This window comes from Callorhinus ursinus, unplaced genomic scaffold (genome assembly GCF_003265705.2).
Source record: "Callorhinus ursinus isolate GAN/ISIS: 27379988/994484 unplaced genomic scaffold, GSC_fseal_2.0 scaffold25, whole genome shotgun sequence".
NCBI lineage: Eukaryota > Metazoa > Chordata > Mammalia > Carnivora > Otariidae > Callorhinus > Callorhinus ursinus.
In genome coordinates, this window is record NW_027397087.1 from 28,434,804 (window position 1) to 28,454,175 (window position 19,372).

General features: G+C 39.9%; 1 protein-coding gene across 1 annotated transcript in view; it reads left to right on the forward strand.

Moving 5' to 3' along the window:
* Nucleotides 1-19,372, forward strand: part of RAB8B (RAB8B, member RAS oncogene family) — a 57,435-nt gene that overhangs the window by 31,671 nt on the left and 6,392 nt on the right. The window contains exons 2-6 of the mRNA XM_025884486.2: nt 10,472-10,532; nt 13,051-13,111; nt 14,915-14,992; nt 16,107-16,196; nt 17,404-17,469. Coding sequence (XP_025740271.1) covers nt 10,472-10,532; nt 13,051-13,111; nt 14,915-14,992; nt 16,107-16,196; nt 17,404-17,469 — 356 coding nt within the window. The remainder of the gene's footprint in view (nt 1-10,471; nt 10,533-13,050; nt 13,112-14,914; nt 14,993-16,106; nt 16,197-17,403; nt 17,470-19,372) is intronic.

A 19,372-nucleotide genomic window follows, 5' to 3' on the forward strand; every position in this document is an offset into this window, starting at 1 on the left:
AGGTGGCAGAATCCTTTATCACTATCTAAAGTAAATAAAATGTCTTAAGTACACAGAGGTGGATGACCATATTTTTATATATATATATATTATATATATATATATATATATGGGATAGCATAATGGGCCCATTGAAGTGTTTACTTCCTATGCATGTAAGGTTATAGTGCTGTTAACTTTAAACTTTTGTATTGTGAGGGAGTGTGTTTACAGATCAGGATGATATATCATTTGTAGAAGTTTTTCATTTTTGATTGGGAAAAACTATATTCTGTTCATGCCATTTTTATTGATCCTTGTGTCATCCTTTTACTTGTATATACTCCATCTGTTTGTTTTAACCTTACTCATTAGGAATAGCTTATTATAATTACCCATCTGTCACCCTGGCTACAGTGAGCCGTAAATGCTGCTTAATTTTACTGTACTTTTATGTCATTGATGTTGGTTTTGATCAAGAGAAGGCTTTTTTGCTAACTAGGTTCAGAGCACTGCGAGTTTGCAGCTATGTTTGTTTATTTTATAATCTCTGATCACTTTCCTTTTATCTAGAGAAAAGTCAGTGGGAGAAGAAGGTGGGAAGGGGTGAGGTAGGTATTGCAGGAAAGAGATTATGACTTTTGATGATTCTTCTCTTCAGCCTGCGGTAATTTGGCATAGACGCTATCCCTTGCTCCCCCAATTAAAAAAAAAAAAGTTGGTTTGTATTAACTTGGTGAGGAAAACTACTAAATTTTGTGTTTTGTACCAATATAAGCTGAAATCTTTCTTAAATAAGTGATTTGGAAATTTTCCTGAAAAATAATAAAATTATAGCTAACGTTTGTTTCAGCCCTAGTTGCTAACTGATACATTAAACATTGATAAAATCTTTTTTGTCTTTCCTCTTTTAAGAACCAATTTGCAAAGGGAAAAAATACATCATTTGTTTTTAGTTAGTTGCACCATGTAATGTTACTTAGTTATACTATTTTATATGTATTTTTTTCTTTTTAGCTTTCATTTGCCTCCAGATGAATGGAAAATATGATACATGGTCAACCCTTGGAAAGATCTAAAGGATCAGTTTTACTGCATTTTTGGTGCAACATCATTGGAATGTAGTTGTATTTTTTTCCAGTGATAATTCCAGTGATTTGGCAGTATGGTTTTCCCACAGCAACAATGTGTTGAATCAGGGATTTGCTTTTCTATTTTCATTTTCTGAATAACCACAGTATTCCCTCACCCTTAAATGAAACAGACCTAACCCTGAGTTGCCAGAGACAAACAAGGAAATTCCAGGTTGAGGAAAGTGATAGTGACTCACACTGGAGGGGGTTGCCTGCTACAAAGGTACACTTTCTCAGAAACAGTGGCTGGAGCAGAGGCGATGCTGCTGGTTTCATTTGGGAGCAGTTTGCTTCTTGAGATGGTCATGAATTAATAATGGAGAAAGGAATGGAAATCTCAGAGACGTTCCGAACTTTTATTCTCCAGGAATGTTTAATTCATGTATTAGGCTTTTTATGAAAAAAGATTTTTTGAATGTAAAACATGTGTTCATTGAAAACCTCTAAAATCCACATTTTAAAAACTTCAAGCACATTGCTCCTTCCAGATTGAGTAACACTGAAAACACATTTCCTTTTGAAAATGCAAGATTTGCAACAGAAACTTGCCATGCATTCATTTGGCCATTCACAAATGGTGAACTGAATGCTGGATAATCTCTGCCGGCCTCTTAATCAGACTGGAAATTCTCAGTCCTTCCTAGGTGTTTCAGAATACTTCTGTCTGAGTTGTAGCCGTGTTATTGCACCTTATTTGCTATTTTTTGGTGTGTTTTTTTCCTCTTGACATTTTTGTAGTTCTAGCCTTGAGAACCTTTTGTTTGTCATTCAACACATAGCTTATTTTAGCAGTTATCATTTGGTACATAATGATTTGTTATTTTGCCCTGTTATTTCCCAAAGACATTTTAAGAGTTAAATAGATCTTCATAATTTAATCTATAAAGCCCTTTGAGACACTCAAATATAGACCTTACTTAAAACTGTTTCTAATCTGCACTGTTTTTGTAACTGTCGCACATACATTTATGGCTCAAAGAAGTAAATTCTTCCTTATTTCTAGAATTAGTTTATGAGTTTATCTTTTGTTGGTATGATTTGCTTCTATGGGTACAGCAGTCTTTTTTTTTTAACATTTTATTTATTTGAGAGAGAATGAGAGAGAGAGAGAGAGAGAGCATGAGAGGGGGGAGGGTCAGAGGGAGAAGCAGACTCCCCGCTGAGCAGGGAGCCCGATGTGGGACTCGATCCCGGGACTCCAGGATCATGACCTGAGCTGAAGGCAGTTGCTTAACCAACTGAGCCACCCAGGCACCCTGGGTACAGCAGTCTTATGCCAGGAATGCGAAGAGCTGAGTTTAATTCAGTAACAAGTAGAAACTTTTATTTATTTATTTTTTAGATTTTATTTGTTTATTTGTCAGAGGGAGAGAGCACAAGTAGGGGGAGCTGTAGGCAGAGGGAGAAGCAGGCTTCCCGCTGAGCAGGGAGCCCGATGCGGGGCTCAGTCCCAGGACCCTGGGATCATGACCTGAGCCGAAGGCAGACGCCTAACCGACCGAGCCACGCAGGCGTCCCGACAAGTAGAAACTTTTAAAACAGTGTAAAGATGTGCAGCTTTTTCAGCAGGAAGGAGTAATATGTGTCATTATTGATTTACACCATAAATGAGGTTTAATTTACTGCGCTCTGTTCACAGAGGAGAGGAACCAAAGAAATCTGAAAACTTCTGTCTTCTTTTTGGTATAGGAAGTGTCTTTTTAAAGGGCAGATTATATTCGCAGACCACTGTGATCTTTTCAAACTGTTGTTCAATGACTTCTAAACTTACTTTTAATGTTTTTTCTGCTAAACTTTAGACTTTATGATTTTCAAAAAGGAAACCAGATTGTAAATTTGAATATAAACAAAACAAAAAATTAAATGGTTCTGGGGCGCCTGGGTGGCTCAGTTGGTTAAGCGACTGCCTTCGGCTCAGGTCATGATCCTGGAGTCCCGGGATCGAGCCCCACATCGGGCTCCCTGCTCAGCAGGGAGTCTGCTTCTCCCTCTGACCCTCTTCCCTCTCGTGCTCTCTATCTCTCATTCTCTCTCTCTCTCAAATAAATAAATAAAATCTTTAAAAAAAATTAAATGGTTCTGATTATATGCAGCAAAATTGGTACTTGGTGAACATACTTTTATGAACTTAACAGAATATGTATTTACAAAAGAACAATGCCTTGAACTCCTCTCTTTCAATCTAAGTAACATTGGTGGTTTTTGTTTTTGTTTTTGTTTTGGAGGAGGGGGAGGGGGAGAGAGAGTCTTAAGCAGGCTCCACCCCCAGCACGGAGCCGGAAGCAGGGCTCAATCTCAGGACCCTGAGATCATGACGTGAGCTGAAATCAAGAGTCACACGTTTAACCAACTGAGCTACCCTGGGGCCCCAATCTAAGTAACATTCTTAACTTTATTTCTATCTACTTTTATACATTTTCTCCAAGTCCTTTATTTTGGAAAAAACTATTTTGAAGCTTCAATCTGTGACTCTTATTTTTTCCCATTTCAGGAATCTGTTTTTCTAATTAGAGATCTTAGCTAATTGTCCTAAAGTCAGCTACTCTAAAATCTCATTAATCTCCATGTTTAAAAGTCCACAAAAAAAGCCCAAGCAAAATGAGGTTGTCAAAGTTGTAAAACAGCAGTATCCATCTACACTGCATCTTCATCATTAATAAAAATCTAAAGTAAGGAAGTGAAGGTAGCATTTCTTTAAAGTGGATTTCAATATTTGGGACACTTTTTTCTATTTCTGGAATATCTCTGAAATGTAAATAGACCAACCACTAACCCATATTCTGATAGCTTGGGATCACAGATGTTTCTAAACTTTGAAACAAAGTACATTTTTCCCCTTTTAATTGTGAGAGTGCAGTGTTGGACTTCTGCTTCTTAAAGTGGGTCAGAGGGGATAGATAGTCTGTTTTTTTGCTATTAATGTATGGCACCATGAGTAAACCCAGCATTAGAATCTTGTATTGCTATCATTCATTGAAAGGCTACATGTCCCAGAAATTTGACTTTTTTTTTTTTTTTCACGGATCTCTTGGCTGCAGCCAAAGTGGGCTTTTTATAAAAGCACTTGAGTGGGAACCTGGTATGGAACATGTCAGGTGAAGGTCCCTGCTATTTCTCTACCCCCCGATTTTCCTGGGTCAGCTTACCTCCCCAAGTAACCCAAGACCGTTCTAAGGTAGAAGAGAGAGCTCTTGTGTATTCTAAAGCTACAGGACCCACAGGGCAAAAATGCATCCAGATCACAGCGAGGCTGAAGGTCAGGACGACGGCTGGCTCTTTCCACACTCCAGCACAAACCTAGGGCAGCCTCCCTATGCTCTTGAAACAGAAAAAGGTTGTTAGTAAATAAACATCTGTTGGCTGACTAATTCGACATCAGTGTAAAATAATTTTGTCAATCTGTTCCCTCTCCGTGTTAAATTATATCTGATTTGTGGAATGAAAGGGGGCCCAGTACTGCTCATTCCAAGCTCCTTTGCCCTGTGAGGTCTGTTAACTATGGACGTGGGTCAAGTTCAAAGGTTCCTTCCCTCTGTTCTGCCGGCCAGCTTCCAACCACACTGCTGGTTTCTGAGAAATATCTGATAAGCAATGCTTTAGGCAAGTGCTCACACCATATCCCTCCCTAGAGCCTCACTGCCAGGTCTCTGCCGGCTCTTGTTAATGTGGGTCACCCTGGACAATGCAGAGGACTCAAGTACAACTTTACCTATTCCTCAGAGGTACAGGGCACAGCCCCACCCCCGTCCTAAGGGTGGAGGGAGGATACCCTCTTCCTTCTCCCACTGGAATGGGAAATCAGAACTTCTGTGTTCCTCTCCTGGAGTGCCACTCTCAACAGTGACCAAATGTGTATTCTTTCATTATTCTTAGCCCAAATAGAACCTTCTTTTTCCTCCAGGCAGGGAAGGAAATGCCCCTGAACTCCCTGCTTGAAATCTGAGTGGCCAACACTCCTTGCTACCCCGTGCCCCTGATTTGCTCCCTCACTTTCTGAACTTGATCCAATCTTGCTATCACCCACACCTGGTCACCGAGGGCTCACAGGCCCTTTGTATATTGAACAGCAGCATGGAGTAGTGACTGTTGTCCACTCCCCCCCCCCAACTAGCTCCCACTAAATGTTTTAAGTTGCCTTTCATCTCTAAATTTGGTTTGATTTTTCTGCTGTCATGAATGAATGTCTTCAGATAATCGTTTTTTCAAATAACTACTTGTTGCTTCTTAAAAATTAGGAACAATTTCAGGCGTACAAGAGTATACCTAATATAAAACATTCCCACATCCAGGTACCACCATGCAGTTTTAGAAATAACAAATGTTAGAGTTGAAGTCCCTCTGGACCTCTCCCTAATCACCTCTTCTTCCATTTCTCTTCAGAGGTAACAGCTATACTGATTTTGTTGATAGTCATTCTCATGTATGGTTTTTTTTTTTAGATTTTTATTTATTTGAGAGAGAGAATGAGAGAGAGAGAGCACATTAAGGGGGGGGAGGGTCAGAGGGAGAAGCAGACTCCCCGCCGAGCAGGGAGCCCGATGCGGGACTCGATCCCGGGACTCCAGGATCATGACCTGAGCCGAAGGCAGTCGCTTAACCAATTGAGCCACCCAGGTGCCCCCTCATGTATGTTTTTATACTTTAATTACACATGGATGTATATATAAATGATACATTCTATATTTGGGGTATTTTTGAAATTTCATAGAAATGATTTGACTCTGGGAAATTTCTGCTGTTGGCTTTTTTCACTTCATATTATGTTTTTAGTTTTTAGATTCAGTCATGTTGATACCTGTGACTCTTGTTCACTGCTCCTGGATATCTCCTGTATACCAAGATATTCTCACACTGGGGGACATTCCCATTGTTGCTAGTGTTTTGCTCTGGACCTTTAAAGAGCAGGCCTCCCCCAGGGAGACATGGACATTCTTATACACATCTCTTTGGAAGGCCTGATCTTTAAATGCCAAGTTTGATTTTTGACCCCTTTTTGAATTAGTCTTTGTGAATCTGAATAAGCTGTTGTATCTCCCTGGGCCTCAGTTTGCTTAGGCACAGAGGGAGGACTGAACTAAATAATCTCTAAGGTTCTTTCCAAGCCTAGAATTCTGTGATTCCTTTCCAGCTTGCTTCTCTCCCTCCTTACAGTGTATATCAGTTATGAGCAACTGCTTAGCCTGAGAATCAATTCAGAAAAAAAAAATCTGTGTGTGTATGTAGTTAAATTCAAAATGAAAATGACTCTGAGTCCCTTGGGAATGTTTTCTTACAATGTAGATTTCCTATTCTATTGATTAGATAAATATTAATAACAAAACTGGCACTGCTTTACAGCCATCAGAAAGTTAATGTTGGGACTTATTCTAGTAAACATGGAAGCAGTGTTGGAGTCTTGTCTCCTGAGTGTGGATTGTTGGGCTGTGTTACCAGCTGGGCAGGCTGCATGAAGCCTGGTGGCTGATGGATTGCTCATGAGTTGGGATGACTCAGGGTCGTCATTTTGAACATGAGTTATTGTATTATGTGTGGCCAAGAAATGATGCTTTCTAAAAGACTGTTGAAATATGAAGGGCTTTTTTTTTCCACCCTAAGAGTAGTGCCCTTCAGAAGCTATGTTTTTGAGATTGTATAATCTTTTTAAATGAAGGAAAAAAAAGTTGCTCCCTTCCTGCCAGAATGAGCTGTAGTTCTTGCTGCTGTGGATATGACTGCCTGCTCCTTCTTTGCAGCCTCTAATCGTCTGAGGCTAGGGCACAGGCCAGCACTTTGAAACTATAGTCTCAGGGACTCTCGGGCAGTGAAGATCACGGTTTAGCGCAGAGATGTCGTGGCAACGACATGGGTTGCTTATTGTCTTTTTTTTCCTTCATATTTTCTGTTTGTGGCTCAACACTAGATGAAATACTAGAGTTATTATCAAGCTTGGTAACTTACACGTCAGGGTAGTAGTGATAGCTGTTATGATTTGTCCATTTCATATAGCTATGAATAGAACATTTTACTAATTGATAGATTGGAGTATTATTCTAACAGATACTGTGATCGATTCAACAGCTTTTCCACTCTCCTATTTTTAGCAGTCCTCTGGGTCAGGAAAGTGACCCAGCTCCAGGGATGGGTCTTGATCAATCTAAATTTAGGGATGAGTTTAGATTAATCCAATCTTGGTGACTGCCCATGGCCGTGATTGGTTCCGGAACTCAGCATTAGCCCCTAGAACATGACATTTCATGGTTATAATTCTAGAAATAAAACATGAAGGAAAGGTCGCTGGAGGCTTTGTGGAAACATTTCCTCCCTTTGAAGTGAGAGGCACAGGAAGATGATCTCTTTTCTTCTCAGTATTGCTGTTGTGGTCAGGAACCGTTATCAGTCAGGGGATGAAATTGATACTCCCAAGGGGACAGAGCCAAAGGAGGTACAGAGAAATGAGCTGGAACTACTGGATTGAGCCATCCCCCTGAACCTCATCTCATCACTGGGCTTATTATATGAGTCAACAAATTACCTTAAGCTAGTTTGATTTGAGGTTTCTAGTATTTGCAGCAGAGAGCATCCTAATTGATATAATTACATTACTATATTATGACTGGTTATTCTAAATCTGGAGTAGTCTCAGGAAGTTATCTTTTCTTTAAATTTTAAAGTGAATGTTAATCCACCATATAGTCTACTGTTGTTATTGCCAAACTAGTTGTAATGTAACGATCTTGATTTTCATATTGTAATAGATTTCTTAGCATCCTTACTATTGTTACTATAGTACACTAAGAAAACTTTGAACTTTGGAGTTGTTCTTAGTTCTCCCCACACTTACTAGAATGTAACCTTTACTTACTTGCCTAAGAGTATTTAACCTTTTATTATCTACTGTTTACATGTTTCTGTATGCAATCTAACTAGAAAAGAGAGGATGGAGCTTTTGCTTGATTTGAGAGCAATTCAGAGCAATGTGTTAACAAAACCAAATAACACAGGATTAAGCCAGGACTTGCCATGTCAGGGAGGGACATGGCCAAGGAGAGAGCTGAGGGAGGACGGGGGTGGGGGAGGGCCCATGGGTGGAGTGGCATCCTCAGGGAAGGCTGCTACGTGAGATGGCCATGCACATGCGGAGGGGAGGAGGTGTGGGGCAGTTGGAGAGAGGCTCTGAGGGTGGCAGGGTCAGGAGAGCAGTGCCTCCGAGAGGCTGTATTGCCAGGCAGAGGAAGTTGGACCCACAGCTTCTTAAGTAGTGAGGTGCTCTTACCACAGAGATGGTTAACAGTTACTCTCACAGTGGCACACAGGGGAGCTAGACCAGGGAGAGAGGTTGGCACTGAGTCCTGGGAAGCTGTTACCATAATTCATGCGTCAGGTGACAAGAGCTGTAGGATAATAGCATCTGAGTATGTAATACCTTACGTCAATATGGAATTTCAGAGTTCCCAAAGCACATTCAAACACGTTATCTAATTTATCTAATTACGTCCCCTCACCCTTTTTTATGGATGAAGATACAGAGGTTCAGAGCAGTTAAGAACGTCCCAAAAGCTGTCAATTACAGAACCCAACCTACAGTTTATAGGTCTTTGGACTTTCAGGTCTGGTCCTTTTCAGTAATAATATAAATGACATTTTCCATTATTAGTGAAATTCGAGTTGTGCTAATTTGACTCGGCTCTGTGCATTTGTCTGTCAGCTGGCTCCTGACAGCAGTGTAAACAAAAGCTAAGCACCACTGCTCCTAACTCCTCTGAACAGTGAAAAGATGGTGAAGTATCACAGATAACGGTAGGACCTCCTCAAATTACAGAAAGGTGATTCTTCTCACAAATACAAAAAACAAAAGGCGGGGTGCGAAGAAAGTTTCCTAAATGTTTTAAATGAATGGAGAGTGCCTGAGACTTTAGGGAGCCTCCAAGTGGCAGCCTTTTTGGGTGCTCTCAATATTTATATGTAGAAACATTGTGGTAACATAGTATTGAAGGCTTTTCTCCCCCCAGAATAACTGCATTTAATGTTTAAGTCAATTTAGCAGATACGTAATTGACACGTTTTCTTGAAATGTCCTGGAAACCGCTTTTAAGGGGTTCTGAACAGAATGCAAAAGAATAGAAAAATAAAAGCCAAGTGGCCAGATGATAAAGATTTAGCAAATTGCATCCAGGTTGTATTCATTAACTTGTCCCTTCAGAGAGTAGCAGCTTATTCCTGATAAGTGTAGAGCATTCTGATATTTGTCAAGGACTTTGTGGTTCTTTGTAATTGAAATTGCTAAATAAGTTTTGAACTACCAAAGTGCGGGGTAGGGGGATTGGAATTGGTGAAGGGAGGGTTAGACTTTTAACTGCCAGGGCCCCCAAACAACTTTCACGTGGTACCTGCCTGGCCCACTTGAGTGCTACTTACAGGTTAGAGTCACCTGGAGAGCTTTTAAAATTACCAGTGCAGGGATCCTAGCCTTGACCAACTAAGCTGGAATCTCAGAATTTGAGGAAGGGAGCAGACCTAGTCATAAGTAGTTTATTAAAGTTCTCCAGGCAATCCTAAAGTTCAGCTAGGGCTAAAAACCTTATTCTAGCTATTTTGGCTCCAGCCAGTAAGCTGCAAGAAACATTTATTAAAATGTACATACAAGGGGGGCCTGGTTGGGCGTCTGCCTTCAGCTCAGGTCATGATCCCAGAGTCCTGGGATCCAGCCCCACGTTCGGCTCCTGGCTCAGCGGGGAGCCTGCTTCTCCCTCTCCCTCTTTCCTCTCCCCCCCGCTCATGCTCTCTCTCTCTCTCTGTATCTCTGTGTCTTGAATGAATAAATAAAATCTTTTTAAAAAATGTACATATGATACTTGCTAGCTGTATAAAATAAATATGTAGGTTTTCCCATCCCTGAGCTCAAATAGGCAGGTTTGGAGGCTTGGGGTTTTGTTTTTCTCCTTAGCCAGTTGCAGATCCTAAAGAACACATGGCAGGAGATGGAGGAAGACATTCTAAAGAGGTCCCATGGCGTTTTTTTAGGGAAGGATGTGGCAGGAAGGGTAGGAATCATTGTTTATATGTGTTTCAGGAAGCAGAAAATATGGCATGTTCCAAGTCTATCTAAATTATGTAACTTTGAGGGATGTGATCCATTTGGATCAAAATAATGAGGCATATAATACATTGCATTTAACATGTGTGGGAATTCTTTGCAGAGTAATTAGCATTCCTTTCTTCAGCCTGTATTCAGAGGAAACATACCATTCACACCCTCTCTGTGTTCACATTTTCCAGTGCGTTGGAGAGCTTTTTTTTCAATAGAAATCTTTGTCCTTTTCCTAATAAGACTTGGATTATATTCAGAGAAATTTAGCATTTCTTTTTCTTTTTTCTGGCAGGAATTGATTTTAAAATCAGAACGATAGAACTAGATGGAAAGAAAATTAAGCTTCAGATATGGTAAGTAAAAAAAAAAAATTATACACACAGTTTCTTCCTTCATCAGGAATTGAAAGTGGGAATTAAAATGTGAATTGTGGTAAGTTAGAGGTAACTTGTGATAGCTAAAACATCTTTTCTTTACCAGAACCAAGGGAAGTGAGTAAGTATTCAAAGGTATCTCCACCAAGAACGGGAAGGTAAGGAATGATCTTACAGCTGGGAGGGATCCGAGAACTCATTCTTCCCAGACACTAATTTTGTAGGGAAGGAAAGAAAAGCTAAAGAGAGTGTATACACCTTTTCATTGTAGTTGTTGGCAGCTTTGAAATCGGGTAAGGCAAGAGTAGTCCCATGGTAGGAACCCTGAGCGGGTTCTTCTATGGAAGTACATAGATCTAGGTTCTAGGTTCTCCCAACTGAGGGCCTGGGCCAGTTGCTTCCCTTCTTAGGGCCTGTTTTTCCTCAATGGTAAATTGGTTGGTGAGCCTGAAGACATCTGAGTTCCCCTCCAGATCTAACACTTCATCATTTGTTTTCATGTTTCTTCTCTTCAAATAAAAAAAAAATGAGGACCACCAAACCAATCTAATGTGTGATGATGACAGCAGTAGACAAAGCTTAGAAATTTAGAGCAGCCTAGATTACAAAGCAGGCAGGGCAAAATAGTCAAGTAATGTATATCAGCTTTTTTCTTAGGCTGTTTTTCTTCTTTAAATCTCAGAACCAGGACAGAACTAGAGCATCATATTGAGATCCATTGGTCCTTCTTTTACAGAGGAAGAACTTAGAATGGTTAAGTCCATCTGAGGGCATCTCTCTGGGTCAGTGATAAAGCTGAGACAACTCCCTAAATCTGGAGCAATGTGTCAGCTTTATATATTAGCCTAGTGTAGTGGGTCCCGGTGTATTCGTTGGAAAACATGGTGAAGGTTACCAGAGGTTGTCCTTTTCAAAAATCTATTCATATTTTGTAAGAGGCCAAATGTTTTAAAGATATTAAAAAAAAATTTAAGGGAGAAGCAAAGAGAATTTCTGACTCTGTGCTGAACAGTCCTGACCATAGCAATAAGAAGTGTTTCTAGGAGCCTGTGGGCAGTCAGCTAGCAGTCAGCTAATTTAGAACTTAATATAACATCATAGCAGTATTTATCAATACTCTCAGCAGCAAAATAAGATTCCATTTAGGCTTCACAACCTATATTTAGTATGGCAGGGGTTCTCCTCTATCCTCCCTGCAGAGCTGGTTCTAAATCAAGTAGTGTGTTAGACCAAAATATGGTTAGTTGGCTCAAAGATGCTTGGCTTCTGTTTTCCCCATGATATGTTTGCCATATACCAAACAAGTGCCCTGGGCATCTGATCCTGATCAGTGAGAGAATGGCAGGATAAGATGACTGTGGTGGGAAGCCTGGCCCTGCCCTCAACAGCTGAGACCTTAGGATGCTTGAGGGTCATTCCAGGGGCTTAGCTATTTAATGGTTCAGTGGCAGACCATAGCCCAGCTGAGCCTATTGTCTCTTCTGCAGAATGAGGATGAGTGTCCTACCACTACACTGGTAGTGGTATCACTTGAGCACAGACGAACATATTTTGTAGGGTATATATAAATATATATAAATATTAAGGTATATTATTAATATTTTTAATTTTCTCTATTTCCCTTGGGCCTCCATCTCTTGTTTGGGTTGGTGTGCATTAGACTTCTAGTGTATTTCCACAAATGCCTTTCTCTCCTGCAATTAAATTGTACAATGTAGTTTGCCTTAGCAGCACAGGGAGTACATTAGTTCTGGTGGTGCGTGGCAAATTTAGAAATACTGACTTACCCAGATATCAAGGAAATTTGACTCCCTTTATAGGGATTGCTTCAATCAATGTAATGAGAAATTCCTGAATTTTTCAGAATGGATTTTAAGAGAATGTCATCAGCCAAAAAGCAAGAATACATGAAAGTGCATGTAATTTTGAGGTGTTGTTCATATTTTAAAGTCTTTGGAAACATTGTCAACCATTATGTTTGAAAACTCCAGGCTCCTCTCTTGAGGAGATCCGTTTTAGTGTGCTCTGCTGAGCAGAATTCACACAGTAGTAAGTCCAGCCCAGTTGCTTGCTTTATACAGAAATCAGACTTTCAGTCAAGAGAGCAAAATGCCTTAATCATGAGGCATTTATAAAAAGGATTATAACTACTTGCAGGGGTCCAAGAATTTAGAACTATTCTCTATTCTCTTCCACGTGTGTTTGACTAATAGAACGTGCCAGTTCCTAGCAGGGCCATGTATTTTCTCGTTGCTGCTTTTATCATCAAGATCCAAGTTTCCCACCAAAGTCATTATGAGCTCCTGACAGGCTCCTGTGACCACCTCCGCCTCCAGCTCGCAGACGCATGACAGGCTCCCTTTGCATCTCATTCCCCTTTCCCTTGAAGCCACTGCCTTTGTGAGCCGCCCAGGATTTTCTCCACAGCTTAAGGTCTCTCCTCAGTGATGCTGGTGATAACTTTTAAAACCACTCTCTCCTTTGTTTCAAATTTTAGGGACACAGCAGGTCAGGAAAGATTTCGAACCATCACAACGGCATACTATAGAGGAGCCATGGTGAGTGTGTTTTAGGGTTTTGTAACTCTTCAGGTGAAAGTAAAACATGAATATTCATTTGTCAGGTTTCTAGGATCCAAGCTAGAGTGTAGTACAGTGGGGGAGATAGGTTTTGGAATGTGAAAACAAGACATTTAAAGGGTTTTTCTATGTTCTGTGTTTAGTAACTGCATGCTTTGACGTTGGTCTTCATAATGTCCATGAGGTAATTAGCTTATAGATGTTTTGGAACTCCTCCACACTTTCTGAGCAATTGTATATCTTAGTGAAAGCTGGGAGACCAATTAAAGACAGTGACAGTAATTCAGGTAAAGGCTAATAGACGAGAATATGAACAAGGCCGTGCATGGGAGTTGTGGGGTCAGAATTGGGAGATACTGTGGTTGTCGGGCCTACAGGACTCAGTGACTCCCTGGCTGTGAGGAGGTAACTCCCAGGGGTCTGCTTGGGCTGGCTGGTAGGGTTGTATTGCCCTTTATCAAAACACGAGTACAAGGAGGAAGACAAGATTTGGAGGGGACAAAGACAACCTTGTGTTTTACTTAGTTGAGTTTTTGGTGACCACACGGGACATTTGGGAGCTGATCCCGGGTCATTGGTCTCCAAAGCACATCTGACCCTCTCTTTTTGGCTTCACCTTGTGCCCTTCTTCCATTGGATCTGTGCACTCTTACCAAGCTGACTCTTTCAGTCCAGTGGGTTCTGGGCCGTTCTGGTCAGCAGGATACTTAAAACATTTCTGCTCTGTGCCAGGCACTGTGGGCTTTCCCTCTTCACCCCAGCCTCAACCCCGTGGCCCAGTTCAAGTCTACTCAGACCTCAGGTCTTGGCTTTAATGTCATTTTCTCAGGGAAGCCTTCCCTGACCTCCCCATCCCCTCAGCCAGATTAGATCCACATTTGTACTCAAAACTCCCCATACTTCTTCATAGCAATTGTCAAAGTTATAACTAAGTGTATAATTATTGGTTTATTGTTTTCTTTGCTAGCTGTCCATGAGAGGAAGGGGCCTTGTCTATCTTGCCCACTGCTGGTAGCACAAAGTATAGTATCAGGCACATAGTGGGTGCTCACTAAATATTTGTTGAATGGACAGACGGATGGGTAGGTCTGGCACTTAATACAGGAGTACGGTCTGGTGATACAGATTTTTGGAATAGTTAGCATACAAGTGTCAGTTGATACATTTAGGAGATAGACCTTTTAGAAATACCAGACAGGAGGGTCTTTAAAAATACGATTACAATCAATGCCTTTGATTAAACCTGTATAATATTAAGTGTCTGCGATTTATGTAGACAAGATAGTGGCATTTTGATCAGCCCATATAAGAAAAAATGATTTTATTTTTTTAAGGATAAAAATACTTTTAAAGCAGTATGGTTACGATCTTAATATAGGAGTAAGAAGCAAGACATTCCTACTTGCAATAATCAAGTACACAACGGAAGTGATTACCTCTTCTCTCATCGCCATCTCTGTTTTAACTTAAACCCTCCTTTAGCTTCATTTGGTGCTGATTCTTACCATGTGCAGTCAGGTAGAAAGGGTGTATCACTTTTACCATAATCACTAATTCATTAAAGGCTAACAGTAAAAAAAACTATTTACATGGTGAGACAGTGGAAGAATTTATTTATCTATTTTTCCTTCCTTGTACTTTAAAATTTGTATTATAAATCCCTTTTGATTAAAAAGACAAAATAAAGGACAAACAAAAGGTTTCTGGAGGGTAGGAATACGCTGACATTATATTCTATAACTTTAAATATATGACTTTACTAAATAAAGATTTTTCTTACAGGGAATTATGCTGGTCTATGACATCACAAATGAAAAGTCCTTCGACAATATTAAAAATTGGATAAGAAACATTGAAGAGGTATGTATGGAAAGAGAATGATGATACTAGAGAGGAGTCCTGCTGGGTGCTTGCAGAGGGCTCCTTCTGTCTCTGGAAGAGGCAGCGGAGCTGCTGAGAAGTAGGCCAGGGGCAGGTCAGGCCCCCTTGCTCTGAGGAGCATGGACAGAGTGATCTCTGGTGCCTCCAGTCTGACCGCTCTGTCAGATGGGGAGCTACACACGGAGGAGCAGTCTCACCAAATTTGAAACTTGGGCCGGATCTTGAAAATAATTTAATCAAGTCCCCATTTTATGCATGAGAAAACTGAGGCCGGAAAGAAGAGACTTGCTTGTGTTCCTCTAGCTTTAACATCTGACTTCCAGCTTCTTGCTTTCTGACTGGCAAAGGTCTCTCTCTATTCCAGCAGCTTCTCATTTTTCCCTTCTAACATTTTCTCCATTGTAGATAGTTGAAATTTGGTTTAATTCCAGATTGACTGGTATTAAGATTTTTTTTTAATGTCTTTGACATTTCAGAAAGAAGTCTCTTTTTTTAAAGATTTTGTTTATTTATTTGACAGAGAGAGACACAGAGAGAGAGGGAACACAAGCAGGGGGAGAGGGAGAGGGAGAAGCAGGCTTCCCGCGGAGCAGGGAGTCTGATGCGGGGCATGATCCCAGGACCCTGGGATCATGACCTGAGCCGAAGGCAGATGCTTAACAACTGAGCCACCAAGGTGCCCTAAGAAATCTGACTTTAAAATCATTTTGTACACATTTGTATTAACCTACATGATTTCATGTTTTAAGTAGCTCAGAATCCAGAATACCTTCCTCATTGGCTCACTCAGTACTGTTTTTTCCTTCTTTGACCCAAACTAATCTTTGGAAGTTTTACTTCTGTTTGTTCATGTACAAAAAAAGCCATGAGAATGACCGCAAGCCTTTGGGGAAAAGTTTGCATAGGCTCTTATGCAAACTTTTCCCTCCTCCCATCTTTTCAGTTTTTCCCTGCATCAAGCCTTGTGTTGAGCCAAAGATTATTTGTCTTATTATTAAATTTATGGATATGTTTCTGACAGGTTAGGATTTGTCTATTGAATAACTGTATTTTGCTCAGGCTGTTTTTATAATGTATTATTTTCTCCCTGCAGCATGCCTCTTCAGATGTTGAAAGAATGATCCTGGGTAACAAATGTGATATGAATGACAAAAGACAAGTGTCAAAAGAAAGAGGAGAGAAGGTAGATTTGAACTGAAATATGCATGAAGATGGGCATCTATTCACACTAAGCGTTTATTTTCTTAGTATTACTTAATTATTGATTTCAGTTGGAAAAATATCTGTATTTTAATCCTTTAAAAAAAAAAAACAACAAAGAGATGTAATCCATACTTGCTTGAATAGTGTGAATTAGTATTCGAGATCCAGCTCCATATACTGTGTAGTCATGACTCATTCCTGAAGAATTTGCTGTTTTCTGGGAGATACAAATTAGTCCTTTTTCAGATTCCTGCAGCTTAGAGTTCATGCTGTTTCTTCCATATCTGTGTGAAAATGCCTAGTTTTAAAGGTCAAGTAAATCATTCTCTTCAAATAAAAGTAATCGGATAGGTGAAGTTTAAACAGTAATCATATTCCAATTCATTATTTTTTTCTTAAGAATATTTTACACCATATTAGATTTAGGTCATTATGGATAAACTGCTTGTAACTCATCAAGCTGTGGATGTCATTTATAGGCTTTTCTCTATTTTGTATCCTGCAAAAAAAGCAAGAGTTTATTACATGTACATATTTACTTCTGTGACATTTTCTAAATTAACTTAGAGGCTTCAGTTTTTAAGTCTTGGAATTTTGCTTTAGCCTTTTTTTAGTGATGCATACAAAATGTTTTGTTTTTAAATCTGACTGCAAACTTTTTTCCCCTAAGAACATTCATTTAATCTTGTTATTTTAAATAAACTGGGAGCTTTTTGGGAGTAGATGGAAATAGAAACCAAATAAAAATGAAAGCAGTGAGTACTTGGCATTTTAAGCTTTCATTCTTTTATGTACCGATTTATTAAAAAATAATGAAAAGTCAGTATAGTAACTGTTGGAGAGTTGTACTTTGGGAGCAGGTGAAAGGGGTCAATGAATCCCAAATTAATGATAGGAGCGAGTATCTGTCTCACGATTTTTCTTGTAAGTATATTAGAGAATAAAGTATAATAGAAAAAAAAAGAATAACTTAAGTCATGTTTTGAGTGGAAGTGCTGCCATTTTACTTATGATGATTAAGTTAGATGTCTACATTTCAAACACAGAAGAAAGCAAAGAAATTTGAGAACCACGGAGTTCTCAACTAGATCCTCTACCTTTGGGACTTTGAACAACCTAGAAAATGGAAATGCTTTATATGTTGAAGTAACTTGAACGGAATTTAAATGTTTTTGTTTGCCTTTCAGTTAGCAATTGACTATGGGATTAAATTCTTGGAGACAAGTGCAAAATCCAGTACAAACGTAGAAGAGGTAAGAAAGATGTTCGGTGACCTATTATGGGGTAGCATTAGAGCTTAGGTGCCTGTGTTCAAGCAACTCTCCAAGCCTTGTCATTTTCTTAGTGAATGCCTTCTGTGAGCTCCACCTCCATTTTGTGAACTTCTGTGCTTCTGACTTTTATGTGGACCTAGGTTCTTGAATTTCTAGCACCCAGCCCCCACGTGGGCTATATGAGATTGCTCAATTAAGATTCACTGAGCAGAAGGTAGAAGTTCCATTCAAGTTCAGCTTTGCCCTTTGTTCGGGAAGCCAGAAATCCTGCACTCGCCGACCAAGCACAGTGTTTTCTGCTCATTTATCATGGTTCATGTCATCCTATAATAGCCTGTAGCAGGAGAATCTTAATTCCTTTCATGTCTGTACTCTCTCAAGAGAGAATTAAACTGATTATTGAACAGATTCCCTTAGATTAAACATGATACATTGTAACACAACAGCATTTAGTAGAAATAAATGTGTTTATCAGAGAGTAGTTTTAATAAATTTTCAGTAAGTGAATTGTTAAAGACAACCAAATCATCTAAAGTCTTCTAAGAATAGATTTTCTTTACCAAGGGCAGAGTTGTTGATAATATTTTCTTTTTTAAAAACATTTTTTAGGGACTCCTGCGTGGCTTAGTTGGTTAAGGGTCTGCCTTTGGCTCAGGTCATGATCCCAGGGTCCTGGGATCGAGTCCTACATTGGGCTCCTTCTGCTTGTGCGTGTACTCTCCCTCCCTCCCCCGCTCTCTCTTTGATAAATAAAAAATAAATAAAATATTTTTTAGACTGGTTGTAAAAATGATGCATGTGTGGGGGTGCTTGGCTGGCTCAGATGGTTAAGCGTCTCCCTTTGGCTCAGGTCATGATCCCAGGGTCCTCGGATTGAGCCCTGCATTGGACCCCTGGCTCAGCGGGAAGCCTGCTTCTCCCTCTCCCTCTGCCTCTCGCCCTGCTCATGCTCTCTCTCTCTCTCTCTCTGTATCTCTGTGTTTCAAATGAATAAATAAAATCTCTTTTAAAAAACGATAGATGTGTGTTAATACATATCATTCAATAAACAGTAATATTGATGGTTTTGTAGACATTTAATTTCTTAGGCTACCACCATTCACCATAACATTATGGCTAAAAAATCAAGATTTAAATGACTTTATTGGTTAGGGGACACCGATCAGAACTTTTTCTTTGTTTTCAATAACTCATTTCTTCAGGTTGGCTAATGGGTGTTAGGAAACAGGAAGCTTCTGTTGATTTATTTACACAGTCACAGAAGAGCAGAAAAATGCTTCCTCTTGCTTTGCCCACAAGAGGATTTCCTTCCGTCAGAAAGAGGGGAGCCTCTTAAGTAGAAACAGGAGAAAATTTGTGCACTGAAATGACCCAGGTAGGGTCGCTCCCACAAAGTGAACTCCATACTCTGGCTTAATGGAGCAGGTTTAAGCCTCTGTTCATGGCTACACCCCGATTGAATCTGTGGCTCAAAGAGAAGCTTTGAGTTATGGAAGCACAGAGCTGGGAGTTGCCCGAGCTGCTTATTCTGACCAGGTATTCGGTAGAAATTAGCAGTTTTTCCAGAACTTTTAATTTAACGTAGTTAAATTTCATAAAAGCTGGGATGGGCTTCTTTAGAAGCAGATTCACAGATGACCAGTGTTGACAGTGCAATATTGATAATAAGTGATGATGGTGGTTATCATATTGTTTCTATTCAACTTGATTGGACATAATCCTTTTGCCTAACATCTTTGAGGGCATCAGAAGTCGTTGGGAACAAAGAGACTGACGTGTGTTTAGCATGGAGACAACTGACGACTTTTATTTTTTAAGATTTTATTTATTTATTTGACAGAGCACACAGTGAGACACAGCAAGAGAGGGAGGGAACACAAGC